At 41.7% G+C, this 27,319-nt stretch overlaps 1 protein-coding gene and 1 long non-coding RNA gene across 7 annotated transcripts in view; one reads left to right on the top strand and one right to left on the bottom strand.

Annotated features, from left to right (window-relative positions):
- Window positions 1-27,319, top strand: part of SLC44A3 (solute carrier family 44 member 3) — a 173,847-nt gene that overhangs the window by 79,729 nt on the left and 66,799 nt on the right. For 2 of the 6 annotated variants that reach the window (XM_050960948.1, XM_050960946.1), the window contains exons 1-4: window positions 19,905-20,035; window positions 21,159-21,266; window positions 25,388-25,530; window positions 25,983-26,119. The exons of 1 other annotated variant lie outside the window; for it this stretch is intronic. In XM_050960948.1, the coding sequence (XP_050816905.1) occupies window positions 20,009-20,035; window positions 21,159-21,266; window positions 25,388-25,530; window positions 25,983-26,119 (415 nt within the window). In that variant the 5' untranslated portion in view covers window positions 19,905-20,008. Of the gene's footprint in view, window positions 1-19,904; window positions 20,036-21,158; window positions 21,267-25,387; window positions 25,531-25,982; window positions 26,120-27,319 lie in introns of those variants that run through there. 3 more of the 6 variants (XM_050960951.1, XM_050960950.1, XM_050960949.1) reach the window with 2 other exon arrangements.
- On the bottom strand, window positions 814-7,455 carry LOC127054798 (uncharacterized). The gene is made up of 2 exons (XR_007775343.1): window positions 7,372-7,455; window positions 814-1,319 (listed from the first exon to the last, which is right to left on the bottom strand). It is a non-coding gene; the product is annotated as an uncharacterized LOC127054798 (long non-coding RNA).

Below are 27,319 nucleotides of genomic sequence, written 5' to 3'. Positions count from 1 at the left end.
TCCAATGAAATTAATAGGCAGCAGGGTAAAACAAACAAAATGCACAGCAAACCTGTGGAACTGTTGCCAGGGGATGTTGTGAAGGCCAAAACTGTAACAGGGTTCAAAAAAGAATTTGATAAATTCAGGAAGGATAGGTCCATCAATGGCTATTAGCCAAGATGGTCAGGGCTGCAACCCCATGCTCTGGGTGTCCCTGGCCTGTGATTGCCAGAAGGTGGGAGTGAATGACATGGGGTGGATCACCCAATGATTGTCTGTCCTGTTCATTCCCTCTGAAGCACCTGGCATTGGCCACTGTCAGAAGACAGGATACTAGGCTAGATGGGCCATTGATCTGCCCCAGTATGGCCGTTACTATGTTCTAACTTGGAGCTTCAGCTTTAGCTATTCTAGTTCCTAAATTCCATCTAACATTCCAATTGGAATCATTCCTCTGACTTAGGCTTCCACTATAGGATGTTTGTTTGTTAATCAAGACTTTAATTGGGGTGTGTTGCAGATCAGGAAAAGAAAAAGCTTTGAAGTGGGTCAGGATTAAAAAAACTATGACCTTGCTTGCTGAAAGGAAGGAGTATACATTACATGTAGAGCTTTCTAAGCTGTGAAGATTTGTGACAGACAGCATTGTCAGGCAATGGCAGACCCAACACTTCCTTCAGACTACCTTAAACACAGATAATACTTCTGGAACACGGGAGCATGTAGGTTAAAAACATGCAGCAATAGGACAGACTAGTAATGTATTAATGTGCAAAATATATTAACATAACATCATACGAACTGTAGCATAAAGAAAACAAAGACTGTCCAGACTGTCACATGCCTTTTATTACTTTAACCAGAGGTTCTGGGGGACGCCACAATAAGAAGCATAAAATACAGAGTGTCAACACAGATAAAAATATGTTAAGCCACATCCCACAAACCTGAACTTCTGCCAGTTAACATCCCACATATGATACACATAGTTAAACAGCTGTTGACTTAATATTTACTTTGGACCCTGTCACCAGTGTACTTCACACACAATTGTATAACTTTAGTCAAAAATAATGCAGGCTGTGAGTGTTAGTGCCCCTTTGGGGATTGGAACCGGGTCTGCTACAGATAATCAAATGCAAATACACTGCTTGCAACCCCGAGACTGAGTTTTTGTGAGAGTGGAAATTGCATTATTCCGGGAAAAACTGACATGCATCATTATGGGGTTTTTCTACTGTTGGACAATAAAACAAAACAGGAAATTGTCTTCTTTCACACTTCATCCGTGGGCACCAGCACATGAAATTGAAACTTCTCTGCTTTATAGCTGATTCCTAGGGGAAAACAAATTCATAGTTAAATGTATTTAGATTACATTTCAAATGAAAATCCTTTTGAGAAAGATGCATATTCTTCTGGCATAAAAAAAACTTATGGGAATGTTCTTTCTGCATATTATTTGCTATAATTATCTGACTCCATGATAGATCCTGCACAGATTAACGTAATACAAACAATTCTCAGCATTGATATAGCATTTTTCATCCAAAGATCTTAAAGAACTGTACAAGAGTGGATGAGCTCTTGTCACCATTTTGCAGATGGAGATATAGAAGTTCAAAATAGTGAAGTGATTTTTCTGGGGCCACCAGCTAGTAAGTCAATGGCAGAGCTGAGAGAGAATCTAAGGCTCAGACTCTCATGGCCCCATACACAGCCCCACTGCTTTGCGCAAATCATTCCTGCAGTAATAGGCTGAGCAAATGAGAATTTATGGGACTGCAGAGAGATCAGGGTGTATATGCAGTGAAAGATGCAAATTACTAGTACGCTCCATGACAGCAGTCTGCTTGGGAATAACACTTCCAGCACTACAAGACAAAGCCACTAATAACCAGCAGAGTGACATGTCTGCAGGTTCAGAGGGAAGCCAGAAATGGATTAGAACTGTAGTCTGCTCTTAACCGACTGGCTTTTCTAGTACAGCTGTGTTCATATACCAAAGCTGGATTTTAGCTCACTGTTTGCTGAGGCATGTTATTTTATCAGCTTGATTACTTCTGGCTATATGGCATGCTATGTTAATAAAACAGTCTGTAGAGTAATGTGTTTGATAGGTCACTGGATGAGGATAGACTAAATCACAAGGTTTGCATAGTTTAGTCCATGGTTGCTAATTCCTTCCTTCTGATCCAATAAATCCATATCTGGTAGTGACCAGGAAGGATCAAGGGAATTCCCAGTCATATCATAGAATCATAGAATCATAGACTATTAGGGTTGGAAGGGACCTCAGGAGGTCATCTAGTCCAACCCCCGGCTCCAAGCAGGACCAATCCCCAGATATGTATATCCTTTGGGTTTTATAAACTTTCTTAAACTGTTCGTGTTAGCAGTTGCCTACTGTTGTGCAAAATGTATTACGTGAACAGGAACTGAGTTGTATTTTACTGCAAAAATTGCCTTGCAAAACTGTCACTGCACACTATGCTTATGCTTTTTAGTCATTAGAAAGAAAAGCAACATCCTGTTGTCCAAAAATACATCTTTCCCTTGTAAAACATGCAATGATTACTACATACTGGTGTTTCCTCAGCAGCCACACAAACAACTGAAAGATATAGATATTTTTACTCTCCAAATTTTTTGTATCATACGTAATAGTGTCATTCCTTTACACACTGTGACTAATAAGAGAAATGTAATAGTTTTGTGCTATACAACTGCTTCTTAGAAAGAAGAGAACATTTTCTTTTATCTAGTAGAATTATATTTTCTTTTTGTTGCATGAACATTAACATAGCCAGTAACTTCAGTGATACTGGAACAGTGTAAACAGCCCTGTTCCATTGTTTAATCATAATAGTAATGACCCGATATATAAAACACATGGACATTGTGCAACTGATAATAATAAATCAAATAATAATAATTCTTAGCTCTTATGTACACATCTTTTCTTCTCGAGATTTAAGTTGTATTTCAAAGGGGATAAGTATCATTATCCTCATTTTCCATAATACCACAAAAGTGTTAAATAAAATTACTTATAAATACAAAAAATACCGATATGAATGAACATGAAACTTTCAAGTTTTTTGAGATAAGCCACAGCATGATTCAGTAATAACCATAATGACCACAATATTCACAAGTGAATTATTATTGCAGTAGCAGTGTTAGCATTTGAAAACTTGCCTCAGAGAAATACAGTTCCTAAATCTCAGATTAAAAATAAAACAATTTTAGTGACAATACCATACAAATAGTACATTTTAATTTTACTTCTATAATAGGAAATCTGATTTTTTCTTTCATGTTTCAACTGACCTTTTAACAGACATTGAAAGCTATATAAAAGTTATATTTGAAATTACATGAGTGATATTCTTACAAGTACTTTGTTAGTATTTGGAGTACACCTGGACAACTGAACAGAATCATTAAGCAAGAACCCACGTGGCCACTAAAGTGAAACTGTAGGTCTTCCTCTTCTGCCACCCAGTGGCAATAACCATCTGAACCTGATATATATAACTGAGGATAAGCAACTTTCACCATTAGGTGTGTGACATTTAAATGTAGCAATGCTGACAATATTATTTGACAATAGAGATTATATCAGTTAAGATATGGAAAAGACCTATTATATCCTAGACCCCATCCGTCTGCAAGAGTAGCACATAGGGTCAGAGTAGCCCTTATCCTTAAGTGTTGGGACTACTATAATGAGATTAATCCTCTGAGTAAGAACGACACATATGACTAAGAGCTGGCAGTAGTAGTCCATAGTTTTCTGACAGGGAACATATCAGAGTCCCACCCTGCAAGTCCTTGCTCATGTGAGAAGACACATTGAAGTCTCCTGTGGATAGAACTACTCATGTGAGTGAGAGCTTGTAGTTTTGGGCCTTTGCACTGATTCAGCAGAATTTTGAACAAACAAAATTAACATTTTAAAAAATAACTAATTCCCTCACACTCCACCCCACTGCCATTCTGTTAATTCCACAGTTACATTCCTTTTCCTTTCACAAATCTTGTGAGTAATTAAGGAGCAAGACAGTATTTTCTCTTTTGTTTTAAATACAGCGAGGCATAATTTATGAGACATCCTGACTGTTATATGAAAAACATTTCTATAGAAAGGTTTGGCAAGGTAAATCCATAGTAGATTAGGCAACAAGTCAGATAAATAGATCAGAGGTTCTCATATTTCTTTGCACCATGACCCACTTCTGACAACAAAAATTACTGCATGACCCCAGGAGGGGAAACTGAAGTCCGAGCCCCACCAACCTGGGCAGGAGCAAAGCCCGAAGCCCAAAGGCTTCAGCTTCAGCAGGGCTGGCTCAGGCTTTTTTGCCACCCCAAGCGGTGAAGGAGGGAAAAAAAAGCCTTGTTCGGCAGCACTTTGGTGGCAGCTCAACCATGCTGCTTCATTCCTCAGTGGCAATTCGGCAGCGGGTCCGAGAGGGACTGAGGGACCTGCCACTGAATTGCCACTGAAGACCCAGGCGTGCCGCCCCTTCCCATTTGCCTCCCCAAGCACCTGCTTCATTTGCTGATGCCTGGAGCCGGCCCTGAGCTTCAGGAAGGGGGCCTGTTACCTGAGGCCTACCACCCAGGGCTGATGCCCTTGGCCTTTGGGTCAGCCCCAGGCAGTAGGGCTCAGGCTTCAGCTTTGAACCTGCACAGTGGAGTTCAGGCTCCAGCTTTGACCCCCAGCAAGTCTAATGCCAGCTCTGGTGACCCCATTAAAACAGGGTTGTGACCCAGTTTGAGGTCCCGACCCACAGTTTGAGAACTGCTCAAAAAGATTATCTATTAGCCATGAACCAGTTCATACTGAGGAGCCACTTGCAAATGTTGATCAAACATCTTGATTCATCACTATTTTTAAAGCAACTTGCCACTTCCTTGTAAAGGGAGCATATCATCACTGAACAAATATAATGTTACATTTACTTCCACTAATAACAAGTGATTCAACAGAATGTCATATATGATGTTCTATTTTCAAGCACTAAAAAGTTTATGCCTGTGATTTCCTCTAACCTCCACTTCAATGAGATTTTGGATCTACTTCTTGTATTTTACATTCATTTGCATAAGTGATACAGAAAAACAAAAACAAAAACTACAAACTACAAACTAAAAGCTGTATCCTGCATTGAGGTACTGCTCTCATTAGTAACTGTTGGAGGCTCAAGCCCACACTGTAGTTTGACTTGCAATACTGATATAATAAAATCTATAACACATAAAAGGAATGCCTTGCACAAGGTTTTCCCATCTCCGTTTATTTGATGGGATGGGATTTTCAAATATGAGGAAAACAATTTGGGTTTCATTCGTCTGTCACTTACCCAGTGTAAACCTGGAGTAACTTCATTAAAGTCAATGGAGTTACACTAGTGTAAAACCAGCATAAGCAAAGACAGATGCAGGCCCATTATGATTTAATATGCACTTTCATTTATTTAAAGAACATTTTGTTAGCTAGCATCATAAACCACAGTACTTTAAAGACCATGCAAAAAGGCCAGGGTCCTACACCCAGAGTACTTACATTCTCATTCAGACCAATATGCTACTCAGCACAACAGATCTATCTACCTAGGCAGCTATAGGTTGTTCATCAATACATTGTCCCAACACTAGTTCAGTATGAAACAATGCAAAGACATAGGGCAAATTCACTTTTGCCAGGCAACGATATTCACAGACGAAGAACTACATCTCTATACTCAATCAATAAGAATGTGTTCTCGTTACCAGTTCCAAATTGAGGGCCTAATGCTGCAAGTTCTAGTGTAAGTAGTTTCATTGACTTCAATGGGATAATTTGTGTAAGGACTCCTCACATGACTAAGGGTTTGCAAGATCAGGCCCTAATTCATAATTACGTCTTTGGCAGAAGTCAGACATAAAATTAGAGGAGTTCAGTGTTTTTCTATACCTTATCAAAAACATCTGAAGTATCAAAGCTATGCGTAAGCTTTGAAAAAAGCTGGCAGAAAATGTGCTTCACATTTTCATAAGGACCCAATCCTGCAAGTTGCTAAATGCTTCCTTTAGGTACTGGTCCAATACCCATTGAAGTCCAGTGGAAAGGTTCCCATTGACTCCAGCGGGCTTTGGATTAGGCCCTTAAAGTGCTGAGTACCCACATCTCTTACTGGCTTTGCCTCATACGAGGTGTTCAGCACCTTGTAGGATTGGACACACACTCAGATACATTTATTTTGTGTTTCTGAATGTGCATAATTTCCTCTTCCAAAAGAGAAAAGGAATTGGCAACAGTGATATTTTGTAGTTACTGTATTACTTGAAATTGCACCTCACTGGGATATCAGGAGAGAAATTTAATATTTTCTTAAGCTAGTACTTAATATTTTGAACTTAATATTTTCTTAAGATAGTACTAACTATGCAGTTGAGCCACTGGAAAGATCAACCGTGACAAAAGCGTAATAAAAGTTAGTGTACAAATTCAAATGTTATTGATGTCTATTCCAACAGGGATGGTAGCACAAAACATCTTCACAATTCATACAGTTCTGCCAATCAAATAAAAGTCAGGTATTTACAAAGGGAAACTAGGTGCATCAGATGATATACTTCCATTTCTCTACTCCAGAAGGATTCCAGTTAGGTATTTTTATATATTTACACAATATAATACCGAACTGGAATCCTTGTGGAGTAGAACAGGTAGCAGGTTAAGTTGTGCCAAGTGGCAATAGTTCCCGTATAATGAGGAGTGAGGACATGTTTTATAATAACCTACACCATAATATGTAGTATATAGTTGTGCCAAGTTGTACATAGTTATTTAGACATACATCTATTCTATACTATTTTAAAATTTTGGCATAGGTTATTACAAAACATGTCCTCATTCCTCATCATAAAGGAGCTGTTGCCACTTGGCACAATTTAATGTGCTGCTGGTTGGAAACCATATCTGTCTGTACAAGTACTACAAATACAGGCAGCCTGCCCATCTGTAAACAGCACATATATTTTCTTAGTTGATCAAATAAATACAGTATCTGTTATTAGGTTAGTAACTAGTATAGTCCCTAGGCTGAGGACCTGTGCTGTGCTGTGCTAGCAGAAGGTGACTAGGTCTGTGACTCAAAACCTTTTTTCCCATCTACATCCACAAGAGAGCCAAAAAATCATCTTGAAACCTATGACATTTTCAAAGGACAATTTTACATCTGTTTTGTGAGTCATTTGATCAAAAAAACTGTGGGACTTGGGGGGGAGGGAAGAGAGATGGGAAGAGCAGTACTGTGCCAGCTGATAGTGTGCCTCTCCCACACAAAAGAAATTGATTCTGTGCCTCAGCCATACAAGATCCCCTCCGCTCCCTACCTGTTTTCCCCTCCCAAGGTCCCATCTGTTCCAATCCATCCAGATATCCTCTCTCTCCCTCAGAACTCTGCCTTTACACAGCTGGATTGGGGGAGGGCTGGTGTGTGTTTTCTCTTCCTCCCCTATTTGCATCCAGGCACTTCCTTCCTCCTACCTGGGTGCGGCCCACAGCCTTAGGGAGGGAGTGCCCAGTGCTGCTGCAACAATACAGCTCTCCTGAGACTGCCCTCCTACTTCCTCTCTTGATTCTATTGCAGATCCATAGCCACTTGAGGCCCCTTGACGATCTCCCTGGGGGCTGTGACCAACAGGTTGGGGAATCCTGAATGGACTAGGTGATCTAACTCAATAGGTCTTCTCAATTTATCATTTTGAGTATTTATAGCAAGAAAGGAAAGAAAAAAGACAAGCTGCTGCCCAAACATCACTATATGTTGCCAGGGCTTTTATTTAAAAAAAAAAACACTTTGTGAAAATGTGATTTACATGCTTCCAAAGCCCCACATGGAGGAAACAAAATCTAGATGCATTCCTTCATGCTATGGGATGTGAATAAATACAGGGAAAACAGTCCTAAGCAGCCACCAAAGGAATCAGCAAAAATCAGTTGCCTGGTTGGCCTATAACTAAAAATTAAGCAAAACTGTACTTAAAATCACTTGGTGATATTTAAGCAACCACTTTGAAGGGAGTTAGTGCTTAGTCCTTAGTGCTGAAATCACTGTAATCACACAATATGACTGATGAACCTACCTTACACTGACACCTTCTGGGGGAAATCGGTAACCATAAAATTCTAGGCAGACTGATTTCAGTGATTCTACTAGTGCACCAGCCTAAAGTTGGAACTCCAACCTAACTCTTTGGATTCAACATAGCTACTTTTCATAGATAAACATAAATTAGTTAAACCCACTTAATTAAAGTGAACTGCTCTTAAGAGAAGGAAATTACTTATGAAAGATCTCATGTTTGGACAAAGGGCTTCCCCCCCTTCTTCGATAAGATTAATTTGTTTGTTACTCAGTAATAACCTGCCAGTCATTTTGTTTAAAGTTTTCCAGGTTCAGGTAAATTCCTTTGAAGTGGACGCAATATCGGTACAAATGCTGGTTGCTATGATTTCCATCCAGTTAATGGACTAGAAAGCCTCAGTCCCTTTCACACATATGGTTATAGAGGCTAGATCATATCAATGTTGCTCTTTACTAGCTGGCTGCCTGATTTGCCTTGTCCCAAGTCACCCTCCCATATCACCCTGTTCTAAAAGTTTCTTCCATTCTCTCCTTCTTTCATATAATTTACAGAGAAAAGTGCCCTATGGGGACCTCCGACCTAATGCAATTCCCAAACTTCACTGTATTTGTGGGTCAGTTTCCTTGAAGCCGTGAACAATTCACCTCCATCTCCTTTGGAACGGCCAGGTACAATAGCAAATAGAGCACCATCCTATTTCTCTGGACTTGAGATGGATATTGATAATCTTAACATTTGGAAAGCTTAAAATCAAAGTTCCTTTTCCCCTGTTGCCATAAGTGTAATATATTGTTAAAGATATTTCATATACTCTAAATCTGACATTTTGCAAAGCTACAAGATCACTCTAATTCTTTGTCTAGAGTTGTAATTAACATGGCATGTAAGACAGAGAGCAGTAATCCTGAGACACTAAATTCCCTAGAATGTTACGAAGGGCTTGAAGAGAGTCAGTTTAAAGGTAAATCACTTTCAGTAAAATGGATGTATTCCAACAGTGTCTTAGGTCCAAATGGTGCCCTAGAGGTTTGGATGGTGAAGAGGGATCCCTCATGAGTGAATCTGCTTTTTCCTACGTAGAAACAGGAAATCAAAAATAAACCTCTCTGCAGCACGGTATCCCCCATTGCTTTCCTGAATGTTTGATGAGATGATAGGGAATCTGAATAAGATGCCAGCAGTGGTCAGCTGGGATGGGGCTGGTCTATAGGTAACACACATTGTAATCCCTCCAGCCCCTTAGGGAACCTGCTCAGAAGTTAATACGTCCTGAAAATGAGGACTCTTAGTGCTGTGTAAATCCACATTAAGGAGGATGGGATGATGTTGCAGAGGCAGCTGGTAGCAGTGTGGGATTATTAACTGAAAATTGTTACATATTGACTATTACCTGTGTATAAAAAGTCAACTGGTGAAGACTAGCAAATAGTAGAGTATGCATTCATTACAGCAGTGTTATGAGGCAGTATATATAAACAGATGTGGCATTATTATACATGAGTGGTGTAAGATAGTGTATTCACCACCACGCATCCCCCTGTGTCAGAGCACTGCATTGCAAGAAGTCCTCTTTGGCACCCCCCGGTAGCCACTTCCTTGGCCCTTCCTAGCTAGTGTGGTCTCCCTTGAGATGGTCTGTGGCAGGGCCAGCTCCAGGGGTTTTGCCGCCTCAAGCAGCCCCCCTCCCCCAAAAGCCGCAATTGCGATCTGCAGCAATTCAGCAGGAGGTCCTCGCCCTGAGCGAGAGCAACAGACCCTCCGCCGAATTGCCGCCGAATAGCTGGACATGTCATCCCTCTCCAAAGTGGCCGCCCCAAGCACCTGCTTGCTAAGCTGGTGCCTGGAGCCGGCCCTGGCCTGTGGCCTGGCCCTCCACCTAAATTACTTAAAAGTTTCTTCCCTTTCCAAGGTAGAAAAAGGTCCAACTGAAAGTCCAAATAAATGTATAAACTAATAACTCTTCCACCTCTATCAGGCTCGACTGAAGTTCTCCTATTGGCCCTACTTCAGGGCTTCCCACACAGGAGCCTGACTTTCTCCTGCAGAGTTCCCCTTCTGCTGCTTCTTTGTCTTAACAGAATTCCCTCACTGCCTCCCCTTCCCAGGGACTCTGGCAGCTTCCCTTAGGGATATCCCTGGCACTTGTGGGCCCTAGCTCAGGGCTTCCCCCACGGGCGTCTATCCTGCTTCCTGTTGGCTTTCCAGCCTGGCTTCCCAAGCCTTTCCCAGAGAGAGAACTCCCCTTGCTCCTGTCTCCTGAGTCTTTGCTCCAAATTGAGTTTGGCAGTATGTTTGAATAGTCTTTTCCTGCCCCCCTTTCACAGATGGATCACTACTCATCATTCAGTTTCCATATAATCATAAGCTGGGGGCTAGCTCCTAGGTCACAGCTAAGGCTGAACCACACTTGCCTTAAAAGACCAGCCAGTCTGTGATCAAGTAAGTAAGGCTTGGGATGGATAGATATTTCAATGTTGTCATGTCATGTTCCACTGGAAAATTTTATGTGTGGAGCTACATTTGTTCAATATACAAGTGATTGGTATTGGCTGCATAAACAACTGTATAGAAACAGAAATATATGGAATGTGTTCTCTATAATTCTGTAATTTCTGGGAGGCTGAAAAAATAGATATACAGTTTAAGCTCCTAGACAAACATTTCCAGTATAAAGATTCAGTTTTCAGAGGTGTTGAGTAATCTCAGCTCCCACTGAAATCAAAGATTATGCCCTTACAAAGTACAGTATCATTAATGAAATAAGAGATCAAATTAAAATAATTGTATTAATTTAAGTTTTCTCTTTCTTTGTCTTAATCATATGTCACCTACAGAATTCATTTCCTTAATCAAATAATCAAATTCCAAATTAACTACTAAATAATTCATGGAAAGGAATGTAGCAGATATCAACAATTTTCTATTGTATTTTAAAGATTATCTTATCTCTGCTATTTCTCTTCAAGTAATGTGGGATCTTACACAACAAATTTCCCATATTACAACATATGTGATGCAGGAAGTCTTTCAAGTAACTAAGATTCCAGGCCAGGTGTGAACATGTTGGAAAACAGATTAACTGAAAAGTTAACTTCCACTTTCTGACCCTTAATATTCTGTGGTAATATGAATAGTCTCCATAATTCTTACACACACAAAAACTACATTAAAAGAACATTTTTAAGGTTGCAAAGTCAAGCACTCAAAAGTTAAGGAAATTTGAGAATTAAAGTTGCCTTAATTCAGCATCCTTATGAGCATGCATTATGATACAATCTTTAATTATATGATTATGGGGAAAATAAATTGAGGGCTTGACCTGGCAAACTTAATATTGTTTTAATATAGTTTTTGTGTGTCATTTCCTACATTTTTTAAAAACAAACTGAAAAAACAGAAATTTCATCATGTGGCATTATATTCACACTCACATGGTTCATTAGTAGTTTGGAACTTTTAGAACCATTGCACAGCCATCTGCCAATTAAGCTAATGGTAGCAGTAATAGCATATCATCCTCTATGTCAGTGGTTTTCAACCTTTCTTCATTTGTAGACCCCTAAAAAATTTCAAATAGAGGTATGGACCCCTTTGGAAATCTTAGACATAGGCTGTGGACCCCCAGAGGTCCATGGACCACAGGTTTAAAACCACTGCTCTACCATCAGCAATATTATGGGATGAGACACAACTTTGCTGATGGGGTCAGGTCCAGTCCATGCAGTTCAGATCCAAATTTCCTCAAAGTCCAAAATGTTTAGAGCTGGGGATTTGGTTCATCTCTAAAAATAAGTACTCCTATTATAATTTGGCAAGGGACTCTAGATAACTTCCTGGATATTCTCTTCAAATCAGAGTACTGAGATGCCCAAGATATAGCCATGCTGCGACGTGTGTCTGGAGCAGACTCTAACACCTGCTCAAGCTTTGGAATGTAATACTGTAAGGAAAGCGATGCTCCTTAGATTTGACACATTGGATCAAGCCCTCATTTAGTTACCTGCAAATTCAAATGTGAGGTCTCATTCTGCAAGTACTTACTATCAAGTAGAGTATTTGCTACCATGATTGAAGTCAAGTAAGCACTATGTTCTGTAGTGTTTACCAGAGCAGGTCCTAAATTACTGATTTGGGAGTCTTTCCATTGACTTCAGTTAGCTTTGAATTAGGTCCTTATTGAAAAATCATTGTTCCATTGCTATTCTTTTTTCTTCACCTAAAAAATGTAACATAACACTTCAGGAATATTGCTCAAAAAAAAAATTCATGCCTGCTATGAAATCTAAAATTGGAACCTGATGAAGAAAGGCAAAATAAAACATACATAGCTATACCAGACACAGGATATTAGTAACCTTTGCGTCAAGATAAGTCAACTAATTGTTATTAATATTCTCCTTAATAATTTTCCATGAGGAGATACATTTTCAAAATATTAGCAGCCTCTTAAATGCACACTTGTTAACATTACCTTGTGAACTTTCATTACAAATTTATTATTCAAAGAGAAGCTAATCTTTTTCCAGGTTTTACTGCTTATTTTGGAAGTAGGAGAGTGCAAGACTATAGACAAGTGATTGTATTTCCTCTAGTTATATTTAATTTATCCATCTAGAAAAAATACAATAAAGACAAAATTCCTTGTGCAAAATCCCCTAGCCTAGAAGATACAGATATAAAACTTTTTACAAATGATGAAAACAGCATACAATAAATTGACAATATATATTTGGAAAACTACAAATAGATGAAAATAAAAATGGTTGACTGATAACTGCATTATTTAGTGTGTCCTTTGTAAGGCATTTTCAGTTAAAATTATTTCCATTGAGCAGGAGTTATTGTTAGAAAATAACACACCTTTTATTCAAGGTTGTAGCACCTGGTAGCAAAAGCTATAGCTATGGTCAAGCTTTCATTAGCTGTTCCTTCAAAGTTGGTTTTCCCTAGGAAAGGGATTGGGCAATGAGGTTTCAATCCATATTTCAAACACCATATGTTTTGCAGGTGAGTGTGTCCAGGAGTTTAGTTTAACTTATCACATAGAAAAGGGCCAATTTCAAAATTCAGAAATGGACCTGTCTTTGCGTTCCAAACCACCTGAATGTTTACCTGGAGTCAGATCAGGGTTTTAGCTTTGGCTCCCTTTCTTCCCGAAATATTCAGAAACAGCCTGGGAAAAATACAACTTCTATTAATTTAATTGGAAACTAATCAGTCAGTCTCACAAACCATGAATCAGATCAAATGTTGACACACACAGTTAAATAAAAACATGCCTGGAGGCTAACAGAGCAACCAACCTTTGTGACTTACAAAGCCAACAGCCACAGGTCCCTCTGATTTGGGGAATTAAAAGTTCCCTGTATTTCTGCCTCTGGGCATGTGCACTGATGCCTCACTCCAGGTGCCTCTCTCAGGCCTATGCCCCAGCACAATCTACAAACCAGGGGAAGATAGGCCTGTGGGGCCCATACAATAGGTGTACTCTGTGTATACTTAATGGATTGGGACCATTCAGAATCAAGGAGGAGGTGGTAACCCCTTATAACTTTTAGCCCAGTGGTTATTAGAGCACTTGCCTCCAAAATGGAAGACCTGGATTCAATTTCCCCCTCTGCCTGATGGGGAGAAAAGAGTTGAACCAGGGTCTCCCACCTCTCAGGTAGGTGCCTTAACCACGAGTCTAAAGTATAGAGTAATTCTCTCTCTGGCCTAATGACTATTTAAGTATTTATCCAACATATAATAGCCACCATCACCTTCTCCTCCATCCCTTTTGTGTGTAGTTAGGCAGGTGCCTAACTCATTCTTGCAAGAAAGAGCTTAGGCACTTAAGCCACCTGACTCCAAGAGAAGAGTTCCCAGCTCTGGCTCACAAGCAGAAACAGGTGCCTGTCTACAGCCTGGATTTAGGCACCTAACTTCTATGAGAGGGGCAGAACACAGTACATACCCCTTTCATTTGCATCTCCCATTGGCTAGCTTAGGTGGCTCCTCACCTAGTGTGCTGGCTTTGGTAGATCACATTCTTAGGCGCCTATCTCTCCGCGTGCAATGTGTAGGGAGCCTAAATGCCTAACTTAGGCTTTGTGGGCCCCATTGTTGTTTAATTGACTTTTTAGGCGCTTGAAAATTAGGTGTTGCAACTGTCATAAACAGATAGTTAAGGGTTAATGTCTCTTTTACCTGTAAAGTGTTACAAGCAGTGAACCTCGACCACCTGACCAGAGGACCAATCAGAAGACAAGATACTTTCAAATCTCGATGAAGGGAAGTCTTTGTTTTGTGTTGTTTGTTTGTCGGTTGTTCTCTCTGGGTTCTGAGAGCGACCAGACATACCTACAGGCTCTCTAATTTTGTGTTCACATAGTAAGTACAAGTAGAAGGGTGGTTTAGTCTTTTTGATTGTTTTCTTTATTGGCAAATGTGTATTTTGCTGGAAGGATTTTAATTTGTATTTGTGCTGGGGGGAAGGCTTCTCTCTAGTGTCTATAAGCTGAAAGACCCTGTAACCTTTACCATCTAAATTACAGAGACAACTTTTACTTTTTTCTTTCTTTTATTAAAAGTTTTTCTTTTTAAGACCTGATTGATTTTTTCCCCTTGTTGAGGATCAAGGAAATTGAGTCTGTACTCTCCAGGGAATTGGGTCTTAGGGTCCCCAGGGAAGGTTTTGGGGGGACCAGAGTGTACCAGGCACTCAAGTCCTGGTTGGTGGCAGCACTACAGAATCTAAGCTGGTAATTAAGCTTAGGGGGATTCATGCTGGTACCCCATCTTTTGGACGCTAAGGTTCCGAGTGGGGATTTATACCATGACAGCAACACTGAGTACTGCCCCGTCTAAGTCCCTTTGTGGATAAGCCTTTGAGCACCTACATCAGCACAGCAAGGGAGGGATGCTGAATCTGCTGTCATTACATTTCTATAGTTTTTGATGTAAGGTCATAGAACCTAGAATACTTCAGTGAAACAATGGTAAAGCAAATAGATTTCTCACAGAATACTTTAGTAACATCCTGAAGTTAAGCAGGTAAACAAATCTTGTAGAGTTTAAAAAAATACCGCATGTCCAAGTGTCAATGCACCTGTAATGTTTTGAGGTGCAACTCAGACCAGCAAGAGGTTGCGTCACTCCCTTCGGTGTAGTCCTAAGTGCCTTAAATACTCTGCTGCTGCGGCTCACATCCCGGATACCAACAGCCAACAATCAAGCATGCAGTTCTGTAAGTGTCTGTGTGCTGTGTAACCTGGTTCCGTGTGCTGTGCAGCCCTGGTTCAGTGTTCTGACCCCAGCAGTCTGCATGCAACATAACAGCCCCACTCTGTTCTCCACCAACCTAGGTTGCTACTTGCATGGTGATCCCAACACATTCCCAGTCCTGAATTTCCCCAAAACTGTCTGTTCTGAAGTGCCCAGCCCTCTCTTGGAACACTCAGGGAAATAACAAGGTTTGCTCCCCTAAGGAGAGTACAGCTTATTACTGTAACTTCAGTTAACAATCACTTCAATTCAAATACAGCATGAGTTGGTTTAGATTAAAAGTCAAACACGTTTATTGACAAAATGACATAGGTTAAGTGATAGACTCTCTGGCCACGACCCAACACAAGGAGAACAAAGTGCTTGGGTCCTTTGTCTTCCCAGGTGAAGGATAAGATGGAGTCTAGCTCTGTCCCTTATATTCCCAAAGAAATTGTCTTTATCCTAAAAGTCAGGAAGGCCTCCTAGGGATTTAGTCTCCTGTGTTTCTCCAGAGTGCAGGAGCCATATTCATTTTCTGTTCCTGTAGTTCAGTCTGAGAGTAACCCCTGATGGTGATAGTTGAGTCATTACCTGCACCCCTTGTTAGCTTGATGGCTTTGTTTACTTTTTATGTAACTGCACCCTCACTGTCTCTGCCTGATGACCAGGGTGGTCTGACAAACAAATACCAATTCCTTTGTATAAGGCAGGCTGGACGTATACATTGCTTCCAAACACATTTGAAGAACATAATTCTAGCACATATCCATAACTCTTTGTGCACACCCCAGGTGTGCATCGCACAAGAATATTAATCATCAGTGAGTTATTAGTTTTCCAATATATATTACTTGCCCCCTTGTGGGTATCATGACAAGTGTGTTAGGTGTGGTGAGTATGTCAGGCCTGATAAGTGTTGCTGACACAGAGTAGTGAGCCATCAATAGGCCTCTGTGTCACAGTATCTATATTAAAGTTCTGTAAAAACTGCAATAAGTGCCTCACATTTGTATTTTTCTTCATAAACATAATGTAGAAATGTACTAAGTCCTGTAAAATACAGCAAAAAGGCCTGTTTATTTCCATTTAAGAAACACCACACTTAGGTAACAAACTAACTCTTTTTCTAAAAAGTACCTTTTTAATTTAGCTTTTAAGGGGTACCTAAAATGAAATCATCTTAAAAAATGATTGTGTGGTCATTTGTTCCCTCTCTCTGTTTCTGACATTAGGAATTTACCCCTAAAATTTGGCTAAGGATCCCTCAACTCGGGGGTCATGGCATCAGGGTAATCCAATGTTGAATTCAGGCAAATTTAATAAACTATGAAGAAAAAAACATACATAAAGTAAATATTTAAAAATGTAGAAACCTGAAAGCATCACTGTAACAGTCATTTAAGTAAGAAAATTAATACATCTCTCATTAGTTATATTCTGTGAGCTACAGTGACCCTGCAGTCACATTCTTGTTTTTCAGCTGGGCGTTGAACTAGAATCTTTTTCATGAAAGCTTCTAATCCAGCATAAAATAGCCACTATCTTCTCTGCAAGATGTGCCATAACAGTTTCAATTTAACATTGTTTCGCTACTACCACAGATGGTATGTTACTTTTCAGATTGTTTTATTAAAGTGTTCAAAATAAGATCTCCAGTGAAAAGATATTTTATGACTGGCTAGCACTAAAGGGAAGAAAGAAGTACTGTCAACACTGTTATTTAATAATGTGTTGCATAAATCTTCTTTAATCTATATTAGTGAGCAAGACATAGTAAACATTTAAAAATGCACCCAGGACAGCACACTGAAAAAATAGGTCAGTAAAGTTGGCTGGCTATTTCAGTACTCATTGGCCATTCAAATAACAAACAGTGGATCATGGTTGGTGCTGAGCACATAAAACTCCCATTGTCTTCAATGAGATCTGAAGATGCTGAGCACCTTACAGGATCAAGCCCTAATATAATAACCTAAATAATTTCCATGCCATTTAGGGTACAAAACCCAAGCCTGACAGGGATCAAACTGATGTGATCGTTGGCATTTTGACAATACATAGGTAATTACCAAATGCATGTCAGTGGGTTATTCATAGTGAAATAGGAAACATTTTGTATTTCAAATAGCTCTGCAAATTCTATGGTTTAAACTAACAAATAAACTAATTGTAACTTCAAAACCCCTATCCAGACTAGCCAGTGTATATCTGTAAACCCTGAGAAGTACAATTGTGAATGAACTCAAAGTTAGCTCTCCAGAACTGCACTTCCAATGGCCGCCAGTTACTTGTTGCACTGAAATAAAAGAACAAGCTTCTTGCTGTAAACAGCTCTCCAATTTCTAATGGTTATCCCATGGATTTAATACAGAATATCACATTCAGACTGGACTGTAACTCTTTCTGCAACTTTGCTGGCATCCTTTTAACATAAAATGATCCAGAATGCTGCAGTGAGATTATTTCTGACACATGCTGAAATGTCACATTTGGATATCAGATTCGATAATGCATTTGGATACTGTTAAGACATGTGTCGTAAGATTGAACTGAGAACCTCCCCGTCAAATGAATTTTTAAAATGATTCTCATTAGTCAAGAAAGTGATTTGATTTATTCAAATAGAACCATTTTGAGGCTTTGGAAAAGTGAAATACCTCTTTGCTATTCCAAAAGGATTCAGGAAATTACCCACAGTTTTCCTTCTCAGATGGGCATATTTTTCCTTTAACAATCTTCTTATCCTGGATCCACTTACACTATTCAATAGCACATGGATAGCAGCTCTACTACATCAGTCTCTCTCTTAGTCCAAATCAACTACACCAATTTTCTATGGCAGCAAAAAATATAATAAATTCAAATATGTCTGCCAGTTGAAATATTTCATCTGCATAAGATAAGGAATTTAACTCTAGAAAAAACTTGACATTTGATACCAAAGTAAAAATGTATTAAACCAATGTTCTAACAGGTTACTCCATGGTCTGGAAGTAGCTGCATTAAATGAAACAGATATCAAAAGGCTGGAGGCAGTAGAGATGAGAGTTCTTCAAAAGACGGCAGGTGTAAAGGGAAGAAGTTAGAAGGAGAGTAGGATGTGAAATCAGTATGGGATTGTCTACAATAAAAAAGATGATGATGGTGGGGACACTGCAGAAGACAAACAGATGTTAGGATGCCAAAGAAAATAATGCAAACATAGTCAATATCAGTCTGAGCCAGAGGGTGACCATCCTCTAAATGGCAGGACATCCTATTCAGGGAGAGATAGGACCAGGTTGGGCTTAATGGAGGAACAGGTCATGGACAGCATATGAACTTATTCCATTTAAACTGTTTAGTGAAATCATTTGTGCAAAGTCCCGTGTGGACATTCTTTTTTTCAATTTAAGAGTGGCTTATTTTGGTTTAGCATAGCCTGTAAATTTACTAATGCAAGCTAAACTAATATAAGCCTGATTTAAACTAGGCTTGTCCAAACACAGTTTTTACCCTGATGTTACTATACAAACTATACAGTGTATGTAACTTTAGAAACTGTTATAGTTAAAGTGAACTGATATAGTTAAATTAGTGCAAGGGTTCTCAAAATGGGGGTTGGGACCCCTCAGGTGGTCACGAGGTTACTACATGGGAGACGGTCATGATCTGTCAGCCTCCACCCCAAAGCCCGGTCTGCCGCCAGCGTGTATAATGGTGTTATATATATGAAAAAGTGTTTTTAATGTATAAGCAGGAGGTTGCACTCAAAGGCTTGCTATGTGAAAGTGGTCACCAATACAAAAGTCTGAGAACTCTTGAACTACTGCAACTCAGGGCCACCCAGAGGGGGGGCAAGTGGGGCAATTTGCCCCAGGCCCCACACAAGAATATAGTAGTCTATAGCATTGCAACTTTTTTAATGGAAGGGCCCCCCAAAAATTGCTTTGCCCCAGGCCCCCTCAATCCTCTGGGCAGCCCTGCTGCAACTCCCTAGTGCAGATGCATTTAATCTGATATAGAAGTATTTATATTGGTAGGCTTGTTTTGATCCACACTAGGGGGTTGCACTGATTTAACGGTATCAGTTTCTAAACTGATGCAAAAACTGTGTGTAGACGAGGCTTAAGAGGCCTTTTGCACTGGTTTAAGTACCTCACTTTAACATCACACGTTTTAAAGGGGTGCAACTCGGAGAAGCCCTGAAGGGGGCGAGGAGCACGCACGTCTGTACTGGGGTTTTGCTCTGATTTCAGCCAGGCTCTCGTGTCGCTGGCTGCGACTGTACAATGCAAACCCTTAGGCGAATGCGTGCAAGTGTGAAGCTTGTGCCCCAGCAGGGGAGAAAGCTCTGCTCGCAGGTGGCACCTTTTCCACCCACGCTCGGGCTGCCACCTGCGCAGCTGCCTGCGCGGGGAACACGCTCCCGCCTTGGCGGCCCTGGCAAGAGGTGAGGCGAGCACGGGTCCGCCCCGCGCTGGGCTGGAAGCCGGGAGGAGGGGCCCTGCCTCTGCACCGCACGGCCGGAGCCCCAGGCACGGCGCCGCGGCTGGACGCCCGGCAGGCAGGCTACTCTGAGCGCGGCCCTGCACTTGCTGCACCGCTCCGGGCAGGCCCGAGCGCGAGGAGCCCCCTCCCGGCTCGGCTCGGCATGGCGTGCTGCTGGGGCGAGTACCAGGTAAGACCCCGCTGTCCGGTCGGGAAGGTGGCCGGCAGCAGCTGCAGCCTCCTTCCCCCCTGCCTCCCCCCAACTTCTCCGTGGGACCCACCAAGGGCCTGGGCTGCACTGACCAGCTGTGAGCCCCGCGGAGGAGCGATAGGCTGGTGCCCCCGCCCGCAGTGAGGAGTTGCTGCCTTTCCCGCCCGGGAGGTAAAAGTCTCCCCCTCTCGCAAGAGCGTCTGTGGCAGAGGCAGGGAGGAGGCTCCGAGGGAGAGCACGGGAGTCCCCTGTCCAACACGCTGCCCCGTCTCCCTCGCTCCCCGGGCAGGCAGGGAAGGCTTTGTCCCCAGTCCCCTCCTCGCCCCTTTTTTTTCTGTGCGGGTTCTAGCTCTTGCTAACGGAGATCCCATTTACCTGGAGCCTCGGGGGTCCTTGGGTGGCTTCCCCCCGCCCCCCAGAACTCTCTCAACTCCTGCTAGTAGTTAAAGATGGGAAAGACCCGTCAGGAGCCAGATTCTGGTGTCTGCTACAGCCGTGCCAGTCCGGATTGACTCCATTGATGCTGGAATGACCGAGATCAAAAGCTGGCCCTAAATGGAGTCCAGCCTCTGGCTGGCACAGACTACAGCCCCCCATAGAGCTGTTGTTGGATACTAGACTGATTGCTATGACACTTGAGTGAGTCGAAAAGGCTAAGAAGCAGCAAACTCGCCCACTACATCAGGGGGAAAAGTACTTAGTAAAAAGGAGGAGAGAAGGTGCTGGCTTAAAGTCGTTTGACAATTCTTTGCCCAGTATAGTCACATGGAAGCGCCTCCCAGGGTACTCTGTGGGCGAGGTCTTGTGCAGGAGTAGATAGTAGTCTCTGGATGGTGGTATCAGTGGATAGCTATCATTTGTCTGGGTGTGTCCCATTTTCTCTACTCTCTAATGTACTCCCCATTATTTGAGGACAGTTAGGTTGTTTAATATAGTAATATTGTGCAGTACATGTAAAATAAATTCACTATTGTTAAGACTACACACATTACCAAATGTTTGACATTTTGTGCACACTAAAGTTACTCTTTCACTGCTTTTCAGATGTTTGAAACTGAGAACTATAACTTTAATTGCACTTAAAAATTATTTTTAATTTTAGGTTTCTGTAGATGGGATTTCTGGACAAAGAGAATGGAGACCTCTAATTTATAGAAAATGCACAGATGTACTCTGGTTGATTTTATTCTTTCTTTTTTGGGCTGGTTTGGTAAGCATGCTATCTGTTGAAAGAGAAATCTTACTTAGAACTACTGTAAGTTTAAAGTGATTCTGAATAATTTAAAAGCAGCAAAGAATCCTGTGGCACCTTATAGACTAACGAATGCTGACGAAGTGGGTATTCACCCACGAAAGCTCATGCTCCAAAACGTCTGTTAGTCTATAAGGTGCCACAGGATTCTTTGCTGCTTTTACAGATCCAGACTAACACGGCTACCCTCTGATACTTTAATAATTTAAGTGACCTCACTGCAGAAATTATACGGCCTTGATCTTGTGACCAGATAGGACAACCTTTGTGCTTGTGCAAAGCCACAATGAAATGAGTTTAGCTCCACACACCTGATCAGAGAGTTTGCTTGCAAGGATCCAATGGCAAGCTCAGCTTCTTGTACTTAGAACACGCTCTTTGGGGCAGAGTCTGTCTTTTTGTTATGTTTATGTACAGTGTCTAGGACAGTGGGGCCACTAGGCATTACCACAATGCAAATTAATAATCATAGTCTCTTCAATTTTCTAACATCTTTTTAAAAACTTACAATTAATGTAAAAGAACTCTGCGTAAGTCTCCGGCACACTTTATAAACTAAACTGACTTGAGAAGCAGGATGAGTTTTGTATGCCACCTTGTGTTTAATGCACATGTAGATGTCAAACCATGGTGGTATCCAGCAATTTTATTCTTTCATTATTCTTATTGCTTACACTCTGCGATATATTTTATTACTCACATTTGAATTATGATTTCCTTTAGTTTAAAACACATTTGTGGTGACATCCAGTGTTATTTATTCACACTGGCTTTGTTTCAGGTTGTTTCATGATCTGGAGGTGCACATTATTGGTGCATACATGTTGGCACACCCTCTTGTAATTATTTAATGTTTGCGGCTAGCATTTGTTATCAATAGTCTTAGATCAGATTCGGTGTGCTGAGCTTTTGTCTTAGTTTGCAGTTGGTGTGGAAGCAGTATGGACCAGCTTAGCAAATAAAGTTCTGTTGGACTTGTAACTTCCATCTGTCAGAATTTTTCATATTTAGAAGTAGGGTCACAAAAGACTACTGCATCCTTCTTGCTACTTTTTGAGGTAGCTGTCCGATTGCTGGAAGTATATTTACTGTATAAATAAACTAGATCTAAAATATTTTGTTGTGACAGAGTTGAGATGCACATATACATAGCAGCCTTGACTATGGAGTCACTACAATGCCATATTAAGATAAATTAATATATAAAAATTCAGGCATCACAATAGTCAAGTGATATAAATCAGAGGTTCTCAACCATTTTTTCTTTCTGAAGTCCTGTCCACCTCCCCCCCAACATGATATAAAAACTCCAAGGTCCAGCGAGGGGGGTCTTGGGGTTTTGGCCTATAGCCACTGGTGGGGGTGGAGATGTGGACTTGGAGTATTAGCCCAGCAGGGCACCGTGGCTCCAGGCTTTGGCTGTTGGGGTGGGAGGGGGAGGCTTGGGCATAGGTATAGTTTGACTTCTCATTGGAGAGGCATGGCCTAGCAGGGCTTAGGCCAGGTCTGTACGGTGGGCCCTGGGGAGGAAGCACCACCTCCACCCCCTGACTTGCCTCGGCAGGCCACCCAGCCTGTCTGGGTTGGGAGGAGAGTGCAACAAAAAATGTATAATTCAGCTCAGAACACTTGAAAACTGCTCAGGATGCAGGCAGAGGGCATCCAGGAGTGTGTGCAGCAAAGATTGTAGCTCAGGGAGGAGGTAGCAAGGGGCTTTGTGTGGACAAGGGTGTAGCTCAGGGTACAGGGAGGGGGTAGCTAGGAGCTGTGTGCAGTGAGGAGTATAGCTCGCTGCAGGAGGGTTAGCTACAGGCTGTGTGCAGTGAGGGGTGTAGCTCAGGTGCAGGGGGGTTAGCTAGGGGCTTTGTGTGTACAGTGATGTGTAACTCAAGATGCAGGGAGGGGATAGCTAGGAGCTCTGTGCGAGCAGGGGTGTAGCTCAGGGTGCAGGGAGGGAGTAGTTAGGGGCTGTGTGCAGGCAGGGGGTTAGCTCGGTGCAGGGGGAGTGTAGTTAGGGGCTGTGTGCGGGCAGGGGGTAGCTCGGTGCAGGGAGAGTGTAGTTAGGGGCTGTGTGCGGGCAGGGGGTAGCTCTGGCTGCAGGAAGATGGGTAGTTAGGGGCTGTGTGCGGGCAGGGGGTAGCTCTGGCTGCAGGAAGATGGGTAGTTAGGGGCTGTGTGCGGGCAGGGGGTAGCTCTGGCTGCAGGGAGATGGGTAGTTAGGGGCTGTGTGCAGGCAGGGGGTTAGCTTAGAGTGCAGGGACGGGGTAGCTAGGGGCTGTGTGCAGGCAGGGGGGGAGCTCAGAGTGCAGGGGGAGTGTAGTTAGGGGCAGTGTGCGGGCAGGGGGTAGCTCAGGCTGCAGGGATTGGGTAGTTAGGGGCAGTGTGCGGGCAGGGGGTAGCTCAGGCTGCAGGGATTGGGTAGTTAGGGGCTCTGTGCAGGCAGGGGGATAGCTCAGAGTGCAGGGACAGGGTAGCTAGGGGCTGTGTGCGGGTAGGGGTTAGCTCAGGCTGCAGGAAGATGGGTAGTTAGGGGCTGTGTGCGGGCAGGGGGGTAGCTCAGGGTGCAGGGACGGGATAGCTAGGGGCTGTGTGCTGGCAGGGCAGTAGCTCAGGGTGCAGGGAGATGGGTAGTTAGGGGCTGTGTGCGGGGAAGGGAGTAGTTCAGGTGCAGGGAGGGGGTTGGTAGGGGCTCTGTGTGGGCAGGGGGGTAGCTCAGGGTGCAGGGAGGGCTCCCTTCCTGTGGTCGCTGCTCCCCGAGGGCTCTGCTGGCCCCAGAGCTGGGTTCATCCACCGGGCAGCTCTTACTGGCTGCGCAAGCAGTCTAAGTGGGCTGGGAGCTGAGGAGCAGCTGCAGCCCTAGGCACTAGCAGCAGCAGAAAGAGAAGGTGGGAGAGTGCCAGAGTTTTTCACTGCATGGGACCAGCCAGAGAAGCAACTGCCTCTGACCTGGCCAGGGGGCGGAGCTTTGAATGAGGGGAGAAGTAGTGTGGAGGAGTATGGAGCTGCCCATGGTAGTACCTTGCTCTAGCACTTCAGTTTGGGTGGGCCAGTGCCTCCTAAGCTGCCTCAACTCCACCCATGGGATCGGGGCTTGCGGACCCCCCAGTTGAGAACTGCTGATATAAATCACTAGATTCCGAACACCTAAGTACAAATCTGATTATTCATATGATTAAAGTAATAAATGTACTTAATTCCTTGCAGGATGAGGCTCAGTTCTGCACAGACTAATTACATATAAAAAAACCCCAAAACTACTTAAAAGAATATTTAAGTTGAAAGTCAAGCTCTCAAAATTTAGGAAATGCCATAAGTAAGGTTGCCTGTGTAACCTTAATTTGGTGTTTTTATGCATATGTATTATGCTGCAGTCTTTAATTACATGATCACATATTATTGTTTTTTGTGCTGGAGCTCAGCCTCCTTCAGCGAATGGCTAGTTAATCAATATTTCTTTTTTTATCCTTCTCATTCAATGTCTGTCCCCAAGAGCACAGTATTTTCATTTTTACATCACTTTATATATTCAAGCATAGCTCTAATTGACTTCAGTTGCTGCTGTGAGTGCTCAGAGCTTCTGCAAATCTGGCCACAGGTGTCCCTCATTGGGCACCCAGAAAATGAGGAATACGTGATTACTGAACACCTGTGAAAAGTTTGATGGACGTGACTTGTGCAGCATTATATAGGAACTCTGTTGCAGGCAGGGTTAGAATGCAGGATGTTCAGCTTCTTTAAACACAAGACTATTTTTTCTGTTCCTGTACTACCCTGCCTCATTAACTACACACCTTCCAAGTTCTGTAACAAATGTGGAAGCATCCTAAAGTCAACATACTCTAGGGCCTAAGTGGTTCAAAGTCCTTGCTCTGGCCTTCTAGGCAGTGGTGAATTTCACTCTGAAATATTCATTACAGTGTAAACAATGTTTGAAAATTTTGTCTGGTTTTTCGAGCACCGGACAAAAATTATGTAGGTTAAACAAGGAATGTTCATTGTATGGGGGAGGGAAAAAAGCATAGTATTCTGTGTATCGTGAATTCAAAAGAAAAAAATAATATAATGTATATTTTTAATAGATGTTTATAACTGGCTATGCTGTAACAGCTGGAGCTGCAGAAAGACTTGTATTTGGGTATGACAGCTATGGAAATATATGTGGTAGGAAGAACACTTATATTCAGGGTGCACCTCTTTCTGGACAGGATATGACAAATAAAAAGTAAGTATTTCAGATTTTTAAATGAATTAAACACTTGAAATTTGGTCACTTTGGTGCATATAGCCTCTAAAGTGCATATAGGCATTTTGCTAAGAGATACATATGAAAGAGTGCAAGAATACTAAACAGAAGCAATTCCTGATCCTGCCTGTGGATTCACATACCCCAGGAAACTCCACAAGATGTAATGATGGTCTACCCACGTGGGTTGATTGCATGTTTGGGGCTTGCAGTCTGATTTAAGATGAGGCAAAAATATGGTGTAAAATGTAGCCTATGCTAGAATCACTTTTTAACTTTTAACTTCAAAATCCAGGTGTTCCAATTTTGTGTGGAAGAACACATTACCAATTGTCATGTTTTGTAGTGTTTTTAAAGATATTGAGCAGGTTCTAAATGATATGAAAAATAGAAAGCTTGCCTTAAAAGTGAATTCTCTGCCTCCTTCCTAGACATGTGTTCTTTTTGAATTCGTGCAGTCTGGAAATTAAAAACCTTAAAATCAATTCAGTCGCCTTGTGTGTATCTAGCTGTCCTCAAGAGCAACTTAACTCTCTGGAAGACATCCAGCTTTTTGCAAAGAACAATGGTATGTAGTAAAGAGTATGGATTCCTTAATCTGTGTCTGGAAGAGTTATGCAGTTTTTAATTCTAGAAAATGTACTCCTGTTTGAAATATGTTGCATTGGATGTTTATTTCTTTATCATTAATTGATTTGTTTAAGTCAATGGAAAGCATGTTTTAGTTCATGCTTATTTAAATGTTTTAGTTATCAGAAATTTTATGGATCTATTGTGTGTATAAAACTGTTGTATGCAATTCTGCACAGGACTGGATTGTTCAGCAGAAAGGTGGCTATTGAGGACAAACTAGTTCAGATTGGAGAGGGAGTTAGTGAATGGATGCTGTTTATATGCTTGAGAAATCTGCGTTGACTTTGAATTGGATCCTTCAAATTCAATTAAAACTATAGCAAAACACTATTATTCCATTGGCGAATCAGATCTGTGAGCCCTTTATATGTAATGAGTTTTGTTTTCAGAGCCAAAGCAAAGTAGAATCATTTTGATTTTATTCTGATATTCTAAATAAGCATAGACAAGTAGCTATTGTGCAAAAGCAGTTACTTCTTTTGCATTGCTTTCCAACATTTAAATAGAGTAAGCTAAAATTGATCCTTACCTCAGTGGTACATTACACAGCTAAGACTCCATACTCAAGATACCAGAGAATTGAGACAAATTACCTGGCCTCTACCCAGTGTTATCCATGTATAGAATAGAAAGCTGAATGTGGAAATCTGAAATGCTCCTTGGCGAACCCCATGAGGCACAATTAAGAAACCATTTATATACTTATCCAGAGCATTTTGTAAAAAAGCCCAGGGTTTGAGTTCTCTGGGTACGAAGCAGGGAAGTTCTGATTCTAAATCTGGTTCTTTTTCTTTTTCAAACAATAAACTACATAAACCTGGCCAACACTGCTCTCTGAATAGGGTGTTTGGCATTTTGCAGGCAATAACTAGCGCTCTGAGAATTGTTCTTAGATTGGATGGCAAGCATAGCTATTTACAATGAGTTTATGTAATTTTGAGATAATTTGATTATTATTTGGTGCTTTTTTATGTACATAAAGACCTGTGTACCCCAGTGATGCTCCTTAAATAGTCTCAGTATAACTGAATTACATTAAATGTCGATGGAGTTCCATGTAAAGAATTTGCATATCTGTCTTTAGAGAGCTGGCAATATTGCATTTTAATTGGTTTGAGTACATCCAAGCATTGCT

The sequence above is a fragment of the Gopherus flavomarginatus genome, chromosome 7 (assembly GCF_025201925.1).
Source record: "Gopherus flavomarginatus isolate rGopFla2 chromosome 7, rGopFla2.mat.asm, whole genome shotgun sequence".
In the NCBI taxonomy this organism is placed as follows: Eukaryota; Metazoa; Chordata; order Testudines; family Testudinidae; genus Gopherus; species Gopherus flavomarginatus.
The sequence above is the reverse complement of the archived record's forward strand: the minus strand, read 5'-3'. Positions and strand labels throughout refer to the sequence as shown.